This window comes from Batrachochytrium dendrobatidis, assembly GCF_000203795.2.
Source record: "Batrachochytrium dendrobatidis JAM81 unplaced genomic scaffold BATDEscaffold_6, whole genome shotgun sequence".
Classification (NCBI taxonomy): domain Eukaryota; kingdom Fungi; phylum Chytridiomycota; class Chytridiomycetes; order Rhizophydiales; genus Batrachochytrium; species Batrachochytrium dendrobatidis.
In genome coordinates this window covers 209,444-223,385 of record NW_006281104.1, presented here as the reverse complement: position 1 = coordinate 223,385, position 13,942 = coordinate 209,444, and the positions used below count along the sequence as shown (strand labels likewise).

Genomic DNA, 13,942 nt, shown 5'->3' with positions numbered 1-13,942 from the left:
CAGCGAAATGTGCGAAATAAATCCAGAGGTCCATTTCGCATTGCAAAAGATATTGACAGGGACAGATAGCGCAAAATTTCGCAAATACTGAGTCCTATCGTTATACATTTACCATAAGATGAATTTCCCATCAACTTCATCATTTCTCCACGTAATTTATAACCAGGACTTGTATCTCGGACTCTTCTTTCATTCGATACTTGCTCAGAAAACGACTTGAAATGTGCTTTAAGTATGTATCTTACAGCAAAAGCAATATTTGAAACAACCAATCCATGCTCAAGATACCATTTCAGCAGTTTAGTAGCAAACATCATCGTCTCACCAAACATACTTTCAACTAATCTGTTACTTTTGTAATTTGGTTTGGCATGTGCCTGTGTGTCAAGGCTTAAATCATTGCATGTAATCTCAACATTCTTGAAAATAGGAGGCATTACAGCAAAGTATTCCTTTAAATGCTCAGGAACAGCAATATCACATTCTATCATTCCAAAGAACGTGTTATCCAAGACATCTTTCAGAATATCGGGATAAACTTGAACTACTTGGTGCTCACCACACGGCATATCTTGACTTATCGCCCACAGATATAAAGTATTGGTATCATATCCAAGTATTCCCTGACAAAGCTTTCCTTTTCTAATTCTGGTCGTCTTTTTCTTGATAATGATGAAATACGATACTTGGACCACCAACCAGATTATCTCTGTATTTGTGGTACAATTCGTCATTTCCTTTGAATAACTGAAACTTGCAGTCTTTGCTTTTTGTGTGCCAGAGATATTTCAGAGTGAGTCTAGGAACAAAGATGCCGTTTTTGTGGATATCAAGATTCAACGACTGAAAGAAATTACCCAGCTTCATTGTCGCTTCTACGCCTGGCTTCACATCCAAATTGTTGTAGTCGATCAGCAAATCGTACAGGTTGGTGTGAGTAAGTACCATTTCATTATAATCGTTTGATGAAACTGATTCTCCCTTTAGATTGTTGTAAAACCACTTTTTGGATGGAATATGTGAGTGTTTTAAGAACTTGAATGATATCAGAATATTGTGTCAACTTTGGATGTTCATCAATGTATTTCGATAAATTCCGAGTTACTTTATGTGGAAATATTCCCATTGTGATTGTGTGTCAAACGTTTTCAAGAACTTGTCAAATAAAGTATTTGGTGGTTGAAAAGCAAGAATGTGTTTAAAAGCAAACGATCCATTTGATATCATTCGGTATTTGTTACATTTGATAATGTCATTCACTTGACCGTTTTCAGGTGAATGAAACTCACAACTCCAAATTGATCTTGTGGTATATCCCATTTGTTTGAGAGCTGATTCCTTGTTTGCTGTCTTTTCATACAATATGTTCATCGTATCTCCAGTTAAAGGATTGATATCTTGTAATTTGTGACACTTTCTACATCAGTGGAAAAAGTATCCCAGAAAGTCATAGATTGTGTTTGATTCTTCATCGTAGTCATCAACATTGTATCGTCCAATCTTTTCGCTTTGTTCAATATTACGACCTAGTTCTCCTTCAATTGAATTAATCCAAGGCTTTTCGCATTTGAATACATTTGCATGTTTTTTAGAGTGTTTCAAGACTTGTGGAGGGTATTTCTTGATGATGTCAATGCCATATGATGAGCTACTGAAGCCATAAATAGCCAGAACACCAAGAAATTCTAGTAATTGTAATCTTAATCGTTTCTGAACCTTTGCATCGTCCAAATTGGCCATTATTCCAAAGAACCGAGAATACTTTGAATACAACGATTGCAGATATTTGTGTCCTATTTGATCCATTTTTGTCATTACTATATCCAAAGCTTCTTTAGTTGTACCTTCAACTGGGATGAATTGAGCCTTGTTTTCTTCACTTCCAATGAAACTTGTGCTCAAAAGTTTGTGTGTTTCAATGAATGAGCTTCAAGTTGGTCGTAGATTTGACTGATTTCAACCAAGTTTCAAAATCAAAGTAGATGAAATATGGATAAAATCTCATTTCTTTTGGTATATTAATTACATTCAATTCGTTTCAATTCCAAGGAAAGCGGTTGTATCTTGGATTCCGGAAGTTCAACAAAAATACAACCATTATCTTCGCCATAACATTCTTTCAAAAAAGTAGTCTTGCCGCATCGATATCTACCAGACAAAGAAATCGTATCGTGTTGCGTCTTTTCAATTATTTCCTTTTCAATCGTTCGTTCGACTACAAGCAAATTATGCTTAGTTTTGACAGCGGGTTCAGGTACGTTGCTAAATAAATCATCCAAATCGTAGACACCGAGAACATCAAAGTCTTCCCAGGTTACCAGCAACTTTTCTTTTGTTGCTTCATCTATTTGAGCAGCCACGAGAATCAATGAACACTTATCCAAAAGGTCATTTTCCTTCCTAGAAATAGCTTCGCACAACCTAGAGAACTTTTGCACGGAATCAGTATTCAAGAGAGCATCACTGCTGGTTTTGATGTTAAAAACAACCCAATGCCGCTTCCAAGTTTTGTCAGCATCATCCAAAAAAGGAGTCCTTTCACGAAGAAGTATATCAGCATCAGTTCCATTGTAAAAATATTCATATAATTCATAGCGATTACTCGGGAGGTTAAGAATATCTCCAAGTTTACGAAAAAGAGCCTCTCCTACAAAGCTACAAATAATATTTTCCATTGCGTACCCCCGGCATCGAGCCCAAGATTTTTCAACAATGTTAGGTCCTTCGTTGTAGTCAGTACAACAAATTCGAAATTTTTTAGAGTCTGAGAAATACGGAATCTCTTTCAAGAGTCCTTGTCTCACCAGTTGAGAAACATCTTTTTGAAGATCTTGCTGAATAGCCATCCTGTTGACACCAGTTGTTGGAATCGCGTTGAGTAAATCAGCACTGATGCATCTTTCCCAAAGAGCTGTTCTGGCTTCATCGATACACTTATGTAGTAAATCCTGTGGAAATTTCTCGCCAAGAGCAATTTTGGATCTGGTATCGTTATCCAATTGAGCAAGCATGTCTTTTGCAAGAGTTGTTAAAGGTACGGATCGCCACCAAAGACAGTCCAAAAGTTCAGAACACAGATGGAGCTTACGTCGTCAATTTGGAATATAGCTCGTATCAGTTGTTTAACTTCCGGAGGTCTTAGATCCGATAAACTAACCCCTGCCATTCTTGCTGAAGCGCTGCCTCCGTAATCAATTGCGTTTTTTCCATGAGGAGGAGTTCCCGTTATTATAAAGTGAGGTCGTTTAGCACCTTCCTTGACAATGAATTCAATGAGTCCAAGGTGTCTTTGTGATTCATCAAATACCACACGCTTAATCCCCTTTTTAAGAAGCGCTCCCATTATCTGACGAAAAAAATCAGAGTTCACATCATAATCACGATGAGGGAGATTATCAAAGTTCAATTGTACGCCCAACGTATCGGCAAGGTATTTACAATAACCAAACCGGACATATTGAACATTTAGATAAGCAAGAGGATTGCGAGAAAGCTTAAATGGCAGCATCGAATTTTGTGCTTTACCGTCTACTGTAAGACGATTAACAAGACTTTGACCAGAATCATTTTTTGATTTGATGACAAGTGAATGGTCGTAAGAACCAACTGGTTCCTGAATGGAGGTCAACAGAGTATTCCCAGCAACGGCTGGACCATCGACCACATAATGGATGGTGAGCTTGTCAGGGTCTATAGCACCAAGTTTCGATGAAAGTGTTTGCTTGATTGCTACAACCAGGTCAGTAACACTATCAAGTGGAAAAGACCGCAAAGCAGTCCTTTCATTATTGATATAAATATCAATCCTGACTGGCTGATTGTCAAGGTATTGAATGTAAAATACTTTGTTTTCCATTGTAATTGTGAAAGAAATAAAATAAAAAAAGAAGAAATAGGACGTGAATTTGTCACATTCAACACTCGATATTGTGTGATGAGACAAATTCACACTTTGAATAGTTTAAATTAAGCAATTTTGTGTGAAATTAAAACTGTTAAATTAAACATTTGTCGTGTGTTTATTTGTATTGTTCAATCAAGTGTCAATTCAACTCAACAATTGATCACACTATAATAGTATATCAACCAACAAGACCAGTTTTGTTGATTGATAACTTGATGAAAAGGTGTCAAAACCATGACTTTTCTGTGGTAACAATATTGTACAAACTGTATGTGTAGATTCTACTACTAGATCAGCACTCAAGCCATACCAACACAGAGAGTCAAGTCTTAATGGCAGGATGACAACAAACGAGGTTTCTTTTTGGGAATCATCCAAGAGGGAGAAACCTCACACATCACTCGACTGCACAACCTGCTGACTGCCAACCAATTTGCAGAGCAGCAGGAATTCTCAACCAAGATCCAGTTGGCAGACCCAGAACATCATTGTACATTCATTGATGACATGTTTGGGTATTACATACTGCCATTCCACAAAGACTACAACGATTCATCCAGCTGCCACACTCCAGTTTCATCAAGGGCTCCGTCAAGAAACAACTCTGCTGGAAATATAAGCAATGCCCCAAAAGAGGAGCTGTCTCACAGGGACTTGAAGAATGCTGTCGAGAAAAGAGACGTTGCCTGCTTGTTTTGCTGGGATAAGCTGTCCTTGCAAGGAGCACACATCATTGCTCAAAAAACATTGGAGTAGCGTACAATGAACCATCCATCCTGCAACGATCTGGTTTGACGCAGAAACATCAAATATAGAATGGTTTGTTGTGTATCAAATGTCATGACCAGTTTGGTAAACTAAAGCAATATGTCGATGTAGTGGATGACAAACTGGTGATCAAAGTGATCAATGAGACGAGCATTGCACACTGCTAACGATGAAAACTGGACTTGGAGTGATAACCGACAAGCAGTCGAATCCAACAGTGAAATGGCATTGTATTTTGTTCTTGATATCCAACTCTGCAGCCAAACAGGAATGCACTAAAGTTCCACAAGACAGCATGTCTCATTTGGCGTATGGCTGGTGGTGTAGAATCTGACGATGAGTATTGTCCGTATGATGATGACGATGGCTGTACTCCTGTCGATTACCGAAGAATATCCAGAAATGGATGGAATCGAGTGCCATTTTGATCATTGAAAATACTCGATAAATTGTGTTTCTGCTCTTTATAAGGTGTCAACATCAACTGTTGGTATTCACACTCACTACAATGACAACTATTGCTGTAACAGAAACCAGTCTCTTGTAATGAATACACAATTTTATTGAACATTTTCAATAATCAAAGTAGCACTTGAGTCCATCCATTTCTCGATATTCTTACTCCGGTAATCTACAGGAGTACAGCCATCGTCATCATATGGACAACATTCATCATCAAACTCCGCACCACCAGCCATACGCCAAATGAGACATGCTGTCTTGTGGAACTCTAGTGCGTTCCTGTTTGGCTGCAGAGTTGGATCGCCAAGAACAAAGTATAATGCCATTTCACCATTGGATTCGACTGCTTGTCGGTTATCATCCATAAATTCCTGATTATCCCGTCGGCTTCCCTTTAGTGTCTTTACAGCCCGTCTCCAATTCATGTGCTTGTTGAGTCGTTCGTCTCATTGATCACTTTGATCACCAGTTTGTCATCCATTACATCCACGTATTGCTTCAGTTTGTCAAATTGGTCATGACATTTGATACACAACAAACCATTCTGTATTTGATGTTTCTGTGTCAAACCAGATCGTAGCAATATGGATGGTTCGTTGTACGCTACTCCAATGTTTTTTGAGCAATGATGTGTGCTCCTTGCAAGGACAGCTTATCCCAGCAAAACAAGCAGGCAACGTCTCTTTTCTCGACAGCATTCTTCAAGTCCCTGTGAGACAGCTCCTCTTTTGGGGCATTGCTTATATTTCCAGCAGAGTTGTTTCTTGACGGAGCCCTTGATGAAACTGGAGTGTGGCAGCTGGATGAGCTGTTGTAATTTTTGTGGAATGGCAGTATGTAATACCCAAACATGTCATCAATGAATGTACAATGATGTTTTGGGTCTGCCAACTGGACCTTGGTTGAGAACTCTTGCTGCTCTGCAAATTGGTTGGCAGTCAGCAGGTCGTGCAACTGAGTGGTGTGTGAGGTTTCTCCCTCTTGGATGATTCCCAAAAACAAACCTCGTTTGTTGTCATCCTGCCATTCAGACTTGACTCTCTGTGTTGGTATGGCTTGAGTGCTGATTTGGTAATATTCATTCAACAGTTGTGTTGTTGCTGTCTTTGTTGTTTCAATATTCATTTGATGTTTTTTGACAAAAGAATGAAACTCGAACCAACAAAAATAATTGCAGTCAACAATCAAATTGGACAATATTCACCAATAATCTTTTAAACTCGTACAGTTTGTACAGTGTTGTCATGAAAGTCATGGCTTGACACATTTTCATCAAGTTATGAGTGAATATCAATCAACAAAATTGGTATCACTCGGTGTCTTGTATATACTATTAGCATGTATGCATATCTGAATATGCCGAGTTTCTGTAAATTGGAATATCTTGGCCAAAAAAACACCAAACTCGACCACACGAAAATAGTCGAGTTAAATCTACGCATTTCTTTAAACACATGATACACGCTGAGAGTAATAGTTTACAATTTATCCTTTATACTCATCTCCATTGTCGCTAGCTGTAAAAGTTAAACTACTCCCAATTGACCAAAATCATTGAACCCATGAGTATTGGACGTGCATCACTAGCAAAGCTTCCAGCCATCTCATCTACATCATCGTTTGGAGCAGTACCATCTAAATATAATGGAGCGTCTTCAAAGCTTCCACATCAAAGTGACAAACCAACTCGCATTCAACAGACACATTCTCAGCAGCAGTACCTTCGTGACCTCTTTCGCATGCGATATTTCCGGTTTAAATCTAAAGATATTGACAAGACAATCGACTTTTATACTACGTTTGGAATGAGTGTAAAGTATGATGGTGAGCAAGAGTGTGTATTGGCACCCGTTCCTCCTATAGCTCCTCAACCTATACAGCACTCTACATTTGGTAAAGCAAGAGCCATGGAAATGCATGTCGCTCATCAGATACATGCTGCAAATGGAACAAATGGGTTATTTGGAAAACAGCCTGCCGCGCTTAGAAAAAATGATATAAAACATACATTTTCCAACTCTGCGCTGAACGATAGAGATAAAAATGACGATGATGAGGTGGATTCTCGTGCACGAGTGATTATCCTTTCATATGATGCCGTAGCCTTGTCGCATAATAAGAATGATTTTGACCACGCTGATAGAATACAGCTGATTTTTGAAGATATTGTGAGTTGGTAATTGTATGGATAAACCGTGTTGCATCTATTCTACAACCAATTGTATTGTACTTATAACATTGCCTATTTTTCAAACAATTTTATTTTTATTGCAATTGTATCCCATTAGTCGACTCGAAAAGATTCGACATTGGATTCCAAATATATTCCTCAGTCAGACATAACAGATAGGCCAGTGACTCAACCTAAAACCGATTCTTTTATACCAGCCCATCATGGCGCTACACATCCTCGAATGGAAACAAAAGTGCAACATAATTACGAATACTTGGTGATATACGTTCATTTTATTCATCGACTTGTAAAACGATTTAGTGCCAAAGGCTATGATATTGTATTACCGCCAACGGAGCTAGATTCCATGAAATTGTGTATTCTCAAAGATCCAAATGGCATTGAAGTGCGATTGTATGACATGCCAGATTCTTTGTTGAATGAAAGAAACAGCAAAAACCCGGTAAATATATTTTTCTAGATTGTCAAGACAATGCATTGTAAATTGACAACAATTTAGAGTTTATGGTTCAGAATACCAAGATATGTTGTTAATCCATATTTACTCATGCATGTTTTAGTGGTTTACCAGACTAGGATACTACGCCATTCCAACCTCTTATGCAAACGATACTGCGCTAATGTATGAGGCTCTTTTTCAAATTCGCACACCAAAATCATTGGTAGGAAAAGAGGTAAAAGAGAGACTAGATCAAATAACTGGTCGAGAGCTAGATTCAGATAATGCTACATCCCAAACGCGTAATCTAAGAAAGATGGGTGCAGTAGGCACTGTTCGTCAAGCCATATCCAAGGCACAAGGATTTCGATTGGTTGATATGGATGAATTTGTAGTGGGTAAGTTACAAATAGGTTTATTTGGTGCTTGAAAATATCATGCAATTCATATAGTAGCCTCGACTGGACTCCATTCTTACATATGTGTGCAGACTGTCAAGCTCACCATGCCAATACTGACTTTTAGGTCTCAGCAACACGGTGTTTTATTGGCTTGGAAATGGTCTACGAACATCTGCGTGCACACTCTGTTTGACCGAAGTTAGCAATTCAGACACTGGTTTGGCAATAACTCAGTTTGACCCAAAAAAATCACAATTGATTGGAATTGGTAAGCTTCAACTTTGAATCTTTGAAAGCACGTAGTGTGCCAACTTTTGAATTATATTTAGGGTTCGAGGTTCCCAATCTTGATGCTGTGATTCACAAGTTAAAGTATGAGACCAAAGACCAGCTTAAATGGAGCAATGTTAGACATAAGATGACTGGAGTAGGTATGGTTGCTAAATTCAAGGACAGACTAAACGGTCTTGCGCTGGAGCTATTTTGTTCAAAAACAGGCGAAGCAGTATTGTCTAAACCCCATCATGAACCAGCTTTTGCACCTGGAATAAAACCCATACCCAAGCCGGCAGTAGGAGAGATCCAATTCATTGGTTCGGCCAACGACTCCTTGACAGAAAACACACGCACAGAGTATTATGATAGTATTGAAAAGTGTAGACGTGTACCAGTGTATGTCATCAACCATAACCATTTGCGTGGGCAAGCCCGGATATTTTCTGCCGATGCAGTTTGTCGCATAAAACAATCTACTGATTATCAATCCATATTGCCTCCCACTCCTCCTCCGCAAATCATCCCACAAGAGCCCAGAAAAAACACCAAGTTTGGTTTACCAGCAGATTTAAAATCCGAAACACATAAAAGTGGTGCAGACTATGCACATATCGGTCATGGCATGTCACTTGCTGCTGGAGAAGTTGATGTGAATGATAATCATGAAAATAGACTGGCTGATAACCATCATTCTAATAGTGTGAATACTCAACATTATGATGACGCGGCTCAACCAAATGATCAAGCCTTTGCTGATTTGAATGAACCATTGGATTCTCCTTTAAATCATGTACGTCCAAAAATCAAAACCTATGACGATCATCTTCGAAAAATATTTGTAATGCGAGGAAAATGTGGATCTGCTATGTTTTAAAACCGTGATTATATCACCAAAAGCAATAAAGACATGTTTTTGCTGACTCGGAGCTGTATTCACGTAAAATGATACTTTTCTGTATTGATCTTGTAATAATTGCTTTGGAATAAATAATGGTTACATATTCGTTGTTGTTGGAAATTGATTATTTCTTTTATTGAAACTCTGTTGTATTCTAACATCACATAGTTTTGCGATCTAGCCCAAGAGAACATCTCAGGAATGCAACAGTTGTTTCCATTCAGTCACTTGGTGTTTAGTTTAAATGCTTGTTTTGAAGGTTGAAAAGATGTGGAATGTATTTTTATACAAGAATGAACATGGAGAAAACCAGTGAATTAATGAGTTTATAAAACAATATTGTCCAGTAAGATTGGCACCAATCAAACATGAAATTAACTGTTTATCATGTATTTCGACTTTGATGTTCCATTGAAAGCCCGGTTAAACAAATGAACATAAAGTATAAACATCAAATAGTATTTGAATAAAAACATATTGTACCAAACTTATTTTAGGTTTCTGTATTGCATAATCAAGCATACGAGTGATACACCCAACAAAAAGAGTTGATCCGACAAAAATCGAGTGTTTCAAAACTATACAGCTCATCAGAAAATACAACCAATTTTAAAAGGAGGCAATCAAAAATTTAATATCAACATCGTGTATAAAGTTTAGTTAAAAGTGTAAAGGATTGAGCAGTTAATCAGGATATAAAGAATGATTTGATTACATAAAGTCAGAAAAATGCGTATGCTGCAATACAAATGAGCTTGGACGAGTTTGTGATGGATCAAAGTTTCACTGTGATGGGTAGGAATGTAAAGAGAATCAAATAAAATAGCATGGTCTGGTAAGCAGCTGAATGAAAGTAAAGCAAGATATGACTTTAAATGATAAGAAACTGATTTTAAAACACTTGTTTGTATGACCTTGATAAAGCCAGACAGTGTAAATAATAGTGATCATGACAAACAGTGGGCGAGTTCCAGTTCAATATCAACTCTCCGAGTGTTTGCTGTAGGCATTTTTGTTTTTGATACCAACTCCGACATTGGAGGAAATTCTATGGATTGCATCTTCTGACGCGCCATCACCAGTTGATATGCTACGAAGAAAATTGCGATGTGCAGCAGATAGAATATGCCGCTTGAGTGCATCGGATCTGGCATAACTCCTTTGACAAGGTTCGCAATGAAACTGCTTTCCTTTACCGTGGATGGAACGAGCATGTCGTGAAAGATCATGCTTACGATGAAAACTTGTTGAACAAATGCTACATACATAAGGTCTGTCTTCCGCATGAAATCGTCGAACATGTGCTTGTAAAAGGTGCTGGCTTTTAAACGTCTCTTGACAAAGAATATTGGCACAAGGAGTCATTTCGCTATATGTAAATTTTTTGGACTTGGTAGCTGGACGCTCGAGTGAGGCAGTTGATTTGATTTGCAATTGAGCAGCAGCAGCAGTAGCAACTGAAATGGGATCATTATCGACATTGAAACACGAATCCGAGTCTGAATCTGAAAAGATTGATTCTGGACGAGATGCTGATATGGTTTCCTTTTGGGGCAAAGGCGGTGATGAATGAGTTCGACTAATTTTGGAGACGGGGGAAACAGAGCAAAGCGGTGACAATAGCTTTGTAGCTCGCTTGGCAGACATGGTTCTAATGCGAGGCAATCGCTTCCCAGCAGAACGAGTATACTTTTTAACAGGAGGTGAGAGTCGAGTACTACTGAGGTGCGAGGGACCGCTCCACACATCAGGCGGAGTCAATACAGGAGTTTGAGCACTCGTACTGTCCACATATGAGCACGAATCAGCAGGAAAAAGAGAGGCTTCGATAAATGCAGGAGCAGAAAAAGATGATACCGAGGATGGTAATGTCGCGCTTGCCAAGTAATTAGAGTGATTGGTGCCAATATAATTAGGATCAACGGTGATTGGAGGCACATGTTGAGGATTCAGTAGCCATGGTGTGTGATATAACCGATGATCTAAAGTATCTTCAGATGAAGTCATTGAAAGCGAACTATGCTGAGATTGGTTTGACTGCTGAGGAAGTAGTGGTAGCTGCTGAAAGAATGGTGCAATATGCGATTGCGATTCGTGACTACCAGAAGGAAAGGTAAACGAGTTTGGATCCATAAGCAAATCCGAGGCAGCTACAGTATGCGGCATGGAGAAGCTGCGTTGGTGATTGAATGAGTCGTAGTGCTGAAAGGGAATGTGTTGATAGAGTTCGGGAAACCTGGCACGAGCAAGAAGGCCTTGCTCATCTGACTGCTGAAATGACAGTGGATTGTGACCGATTCCAGTCTGAATCTGTTGCAACGGTTGCGGTAGAAGCAGGGTACGCTGAGGAAACATCATTTTGGTGGAGGTAATTGACGGTGTCGGAGTTGTACGAAGGTTTCCAAAGTCTCGTTGGGTACCAACTACAGAACTATTCATGTTTGAATAGGATGGGAAAAGCGAACTACTCATATCCCACGTCATCTGCACGGGAGCGATTGGAGACTCGGCAGGTCCGCCATACATGAATTGCATAGCACGATCGTAGGGCACATCTGAAATGGCAGAGTATTGGGCGGAAAGTGGAGATACATGGGTTGAGCGAGGTGATATAGGAGAAAACTGTTGCTGCTGTTGATCGCTTAGGGAAAGAAATGAAGTTTGAATAGGCTGAAGATGCAGCTTATGGTGGGTATGCGGCATGGACGATTTGAGTCCAAATCTGGCTTGAGTCATCATCTTTTGCTGAAAAGGAACGGAACCTGTGGTTACCACAATAGCAGGCAACATCTGAGTCATGGTTTCGGAAGTCATTCCCGCATGCACCGGTGAAATAGGATCTACCATGAGCATGCAGTTGGCATTTCCGGTATCAGCTAAAAGATTGGGATGTGGGCTGTCAGAGAATGCCCCAATACCTTGACCCATTACAGAAACAGTAGCAATACCATTATGGATACCACCCGATAGGCCAGCCGCATGTGATAGATGGGTGATTCCGGTAGTTGGGGATGTAAGCATAGTTATGTCTGGACTATGTGCCTGCAAGTGGCCATTATGATCTATACCAGCATGTCCATTCAGGTTTATAGAAGTTAGTATTGCCTGGCTATGGACCAGCTGATGGCAGCCATCCGCGAGTGCGGTGGTGTCGGCAGATGGTAATTCAACGGATGCAATATAAGGAATAAATTGTTGCTCTGAGAGTGGCTGGGCAAACTGCTGGTGTACGGCAGTGTTAGACGAACAAAACTGCTCAGCATCGTTTAATTGCGAGCAGGTGCTATAATCCATGGATGAATTTTTGCACTGTTGCTGATTGTGAATAAAGTCTTCAAGTTTGATATATGGACTTTGATGGTCAGCGATATGCTTACTATCAATATCTTGCTGTCCATAAATTTTTGATGGTGATAAGGTTAGGTTTACATTGAGAGGATGGTGCATTAAGCGATTCAGACTGTCCTCTGCTGCAGCAAATGCAGTTTGATGTGCACCATCATGATCGACTGTGGACCCAATCGTGGTAGGAGTAAAAGAGGCAGAACTACTGATATTCGAGTCTTGAAACGATAAATCTGCCAAGGGATTGAGCATATTTAACAATGACTACGGTTTGAGTAATGGCTCGTACCAGCAAAAGTAGATGTAGCGATTGTCTAAAATAGAGAAAAGATCCAAAGGGACAAGCTGGAAAAGAAATTGAAATACAAGATATATACTGATGAAAAACAGTCAGCAGATGAAATTACTTTAGTAAACCACCGATCAACAAGACTAGAACCAAAGATTGAATCTAGAGTAGACCAATTTCGTGCATAAACAGTTTGATAAAGTGTCAGGCGCGGTTCAACAAAAAGTTTTGGATGGGATAAAGCTAGTCAGGGTTGTCCAGTTTGACTGCTTGTAGCCATTCGTCAACCCACACCTATATTTCCATATGTATTTCAACCCAAAAATAAAATTTGCTGATACATTGCTAATGGAATTTTCATTTGCGAAAAAAGTCGATACGAATTTAGCATGGGTTAGTGGCAGCCCCTTTCTGGACCCATGTTTGATCCTTGTTACCACTAGCAACCCGTTAATGATTTACTACTACTGTCGTATATTCAGTCTGGGGTTTGTTTGCAATGACAAATTTGTCTTGACAGGATAAATTGGACTCGTGACGACCTTGCATGTTTACGGGTCAATTGCATGCCATATAGTCGCATCAAGTTAGTTTCTGATGCAGGGCTCAATTGGCATTGTTGTGTTGGCAATAAAGTGCCAGCTGCAGAGACTTGGGATTCATTGTAGATACACTTGTTGAGTTTTATCAAATGTATTCAAAGTAGGCTTTTCAACAACTTTAGCATCTACTAGTAAATGCTGCTACAAAGTGCCAACAGTTGAAGCAATTGGAGGCCGACTAAAACTCACCCGTGGTTTTAGAGAATTTGCAATAAAATACAGCGTTTATTCCAGTAATGCATTTTGATCTAGTATGCACATTTGGAGTTTTGTAGAATCACCTTTGCTATTTAAACAGTACTGATTGTCGCTATCCTAGTCATGACAGATACAAGGCTTTACAGCTTGTGATAGAGGGTATGAG

At 39.3% G+C, this 13,942-nt stretch overlaps 6 protein-coding genes across 6 annotated transcripts in view; 2 read left to right on the top strand and 4 right to left on the bottom strand.

Moving 5' to 3' along the window:
- The window catches only part of BATDEDRAFT_24836 (uncharacterized protein), a gene marked incomplete at both ends in the record, with an annotated part of 1,248 nt that extends 300 nt beyond the window's left edge, over window positions 1-948 (bottom strand). The window contains 2 exons of the mRNA XM_006678875.1: window positions 58-685; window positions 858-948. Coding sequence (XP_006678938.1) covers window positions 58-685; window positions 858-948 — 719 coding nt within the window. The remainder of the gene's footprint in view (window positions 1-57; window positions 686-857) is intronic.
- Window positions 949-1,422: 474 nt separating this feature from the next.
- On the bottom strand, window positions 1,423-3,856 carry BATDEDRAFT_24835 (uncharacterized protein; the record flags this gene model as incomplete). Its single annotated transcript, XM_006678874.1, has 3 exons — window positions 1,423-1,817; window positions 2,027-3,083; window positions 3,158-3,856. The coding sequence occupies 3 exons, from the start codon at window positions 3,854-3,856 to the stop codon at window positions 1,423-1,425; spliced, it is 2,151 nt and encodes a 716-aa protein (XP_006678937.1).
- A 555-nt stretch (window positions 3,857-4,411) lies between these two features.
- Window positions 4,412-4,660, top strand: BATDEDRAFT_88834 (uncharacterized protein; the record flags this gene model as incomplete). Its single annotated transcript, XM_006679190.1, has 1 exon — window positions 4,412-4,660. One exon carries the CDS (start codon window positions 4,412-4,414, stop codon window positions 4,658-4,660), a length of 249 nt encoding a protein of 82 aa, XP_006679253.1.
- A 572-nt stretch (window positions 4,661-5,232) lies between these two features.
- On the bottom strand, window positions 5,233-6,259 carry BATDEDRAFT_30007 (uncharacterized protein; the record flags this gene model as incomplete). The annotated part of the gene is made up of 3 exons (XM_006679007.1): window positions 5,233-5,562; window positions 5,592-5,772; window positions 5,802-6,259. 3 exons carry the CDS (start codon window positions 6,257-6,259, stop codon window positions 5,233-5,235), a joined length of 969 nt encoding a protein of 322 aa, XP_006679070.1.
- Window positions 6,260-6,696: 437 nt separating this feature from the next.
- Window positions 6,697-9,318, top strand: BATDEDRAFT_88835 (uncharacterized protein; the record flags this gene model as incomplete). The annotated part of the gene is made up of 5 exons (XM_006679189.1): window positions 6,697-7,302; window positions 7,423-7,770; window positions 7,889-8,165; window positions 8,293-8,436; window positions 8,498-9,318. The coding sequence occupies 5 exons, from the start codon at window positions 6,697-6,699 to the stop codon at window positions 9,316-9,318; spliced, it is 2,196 nt and encodes a 731-aa protein (XP_006679252.1).
- Window positions 9,319-9,953: 635 nt separating this feature from the next.
- Window positions 9,954-12,939, bottom strand: BATDEDRAFT_88507 (uncharacterized protein; the record flags this gene model as incomplete). Its single annotated transcript, XM_006679102.1, has 1 exon — window positions 9,954-12,939. One exon carries the CDS (start codon window positions 12,937-12,939, stop codon window positions 10,324-10,326), a length of 2,616 nt encoding a protein of 871 aa, XP_006679165.1. The 3' UTR covers window positions 9,954-10,323.
- Window positions 12,940-13,942: the final 1,003 nt, after the last annotated feature.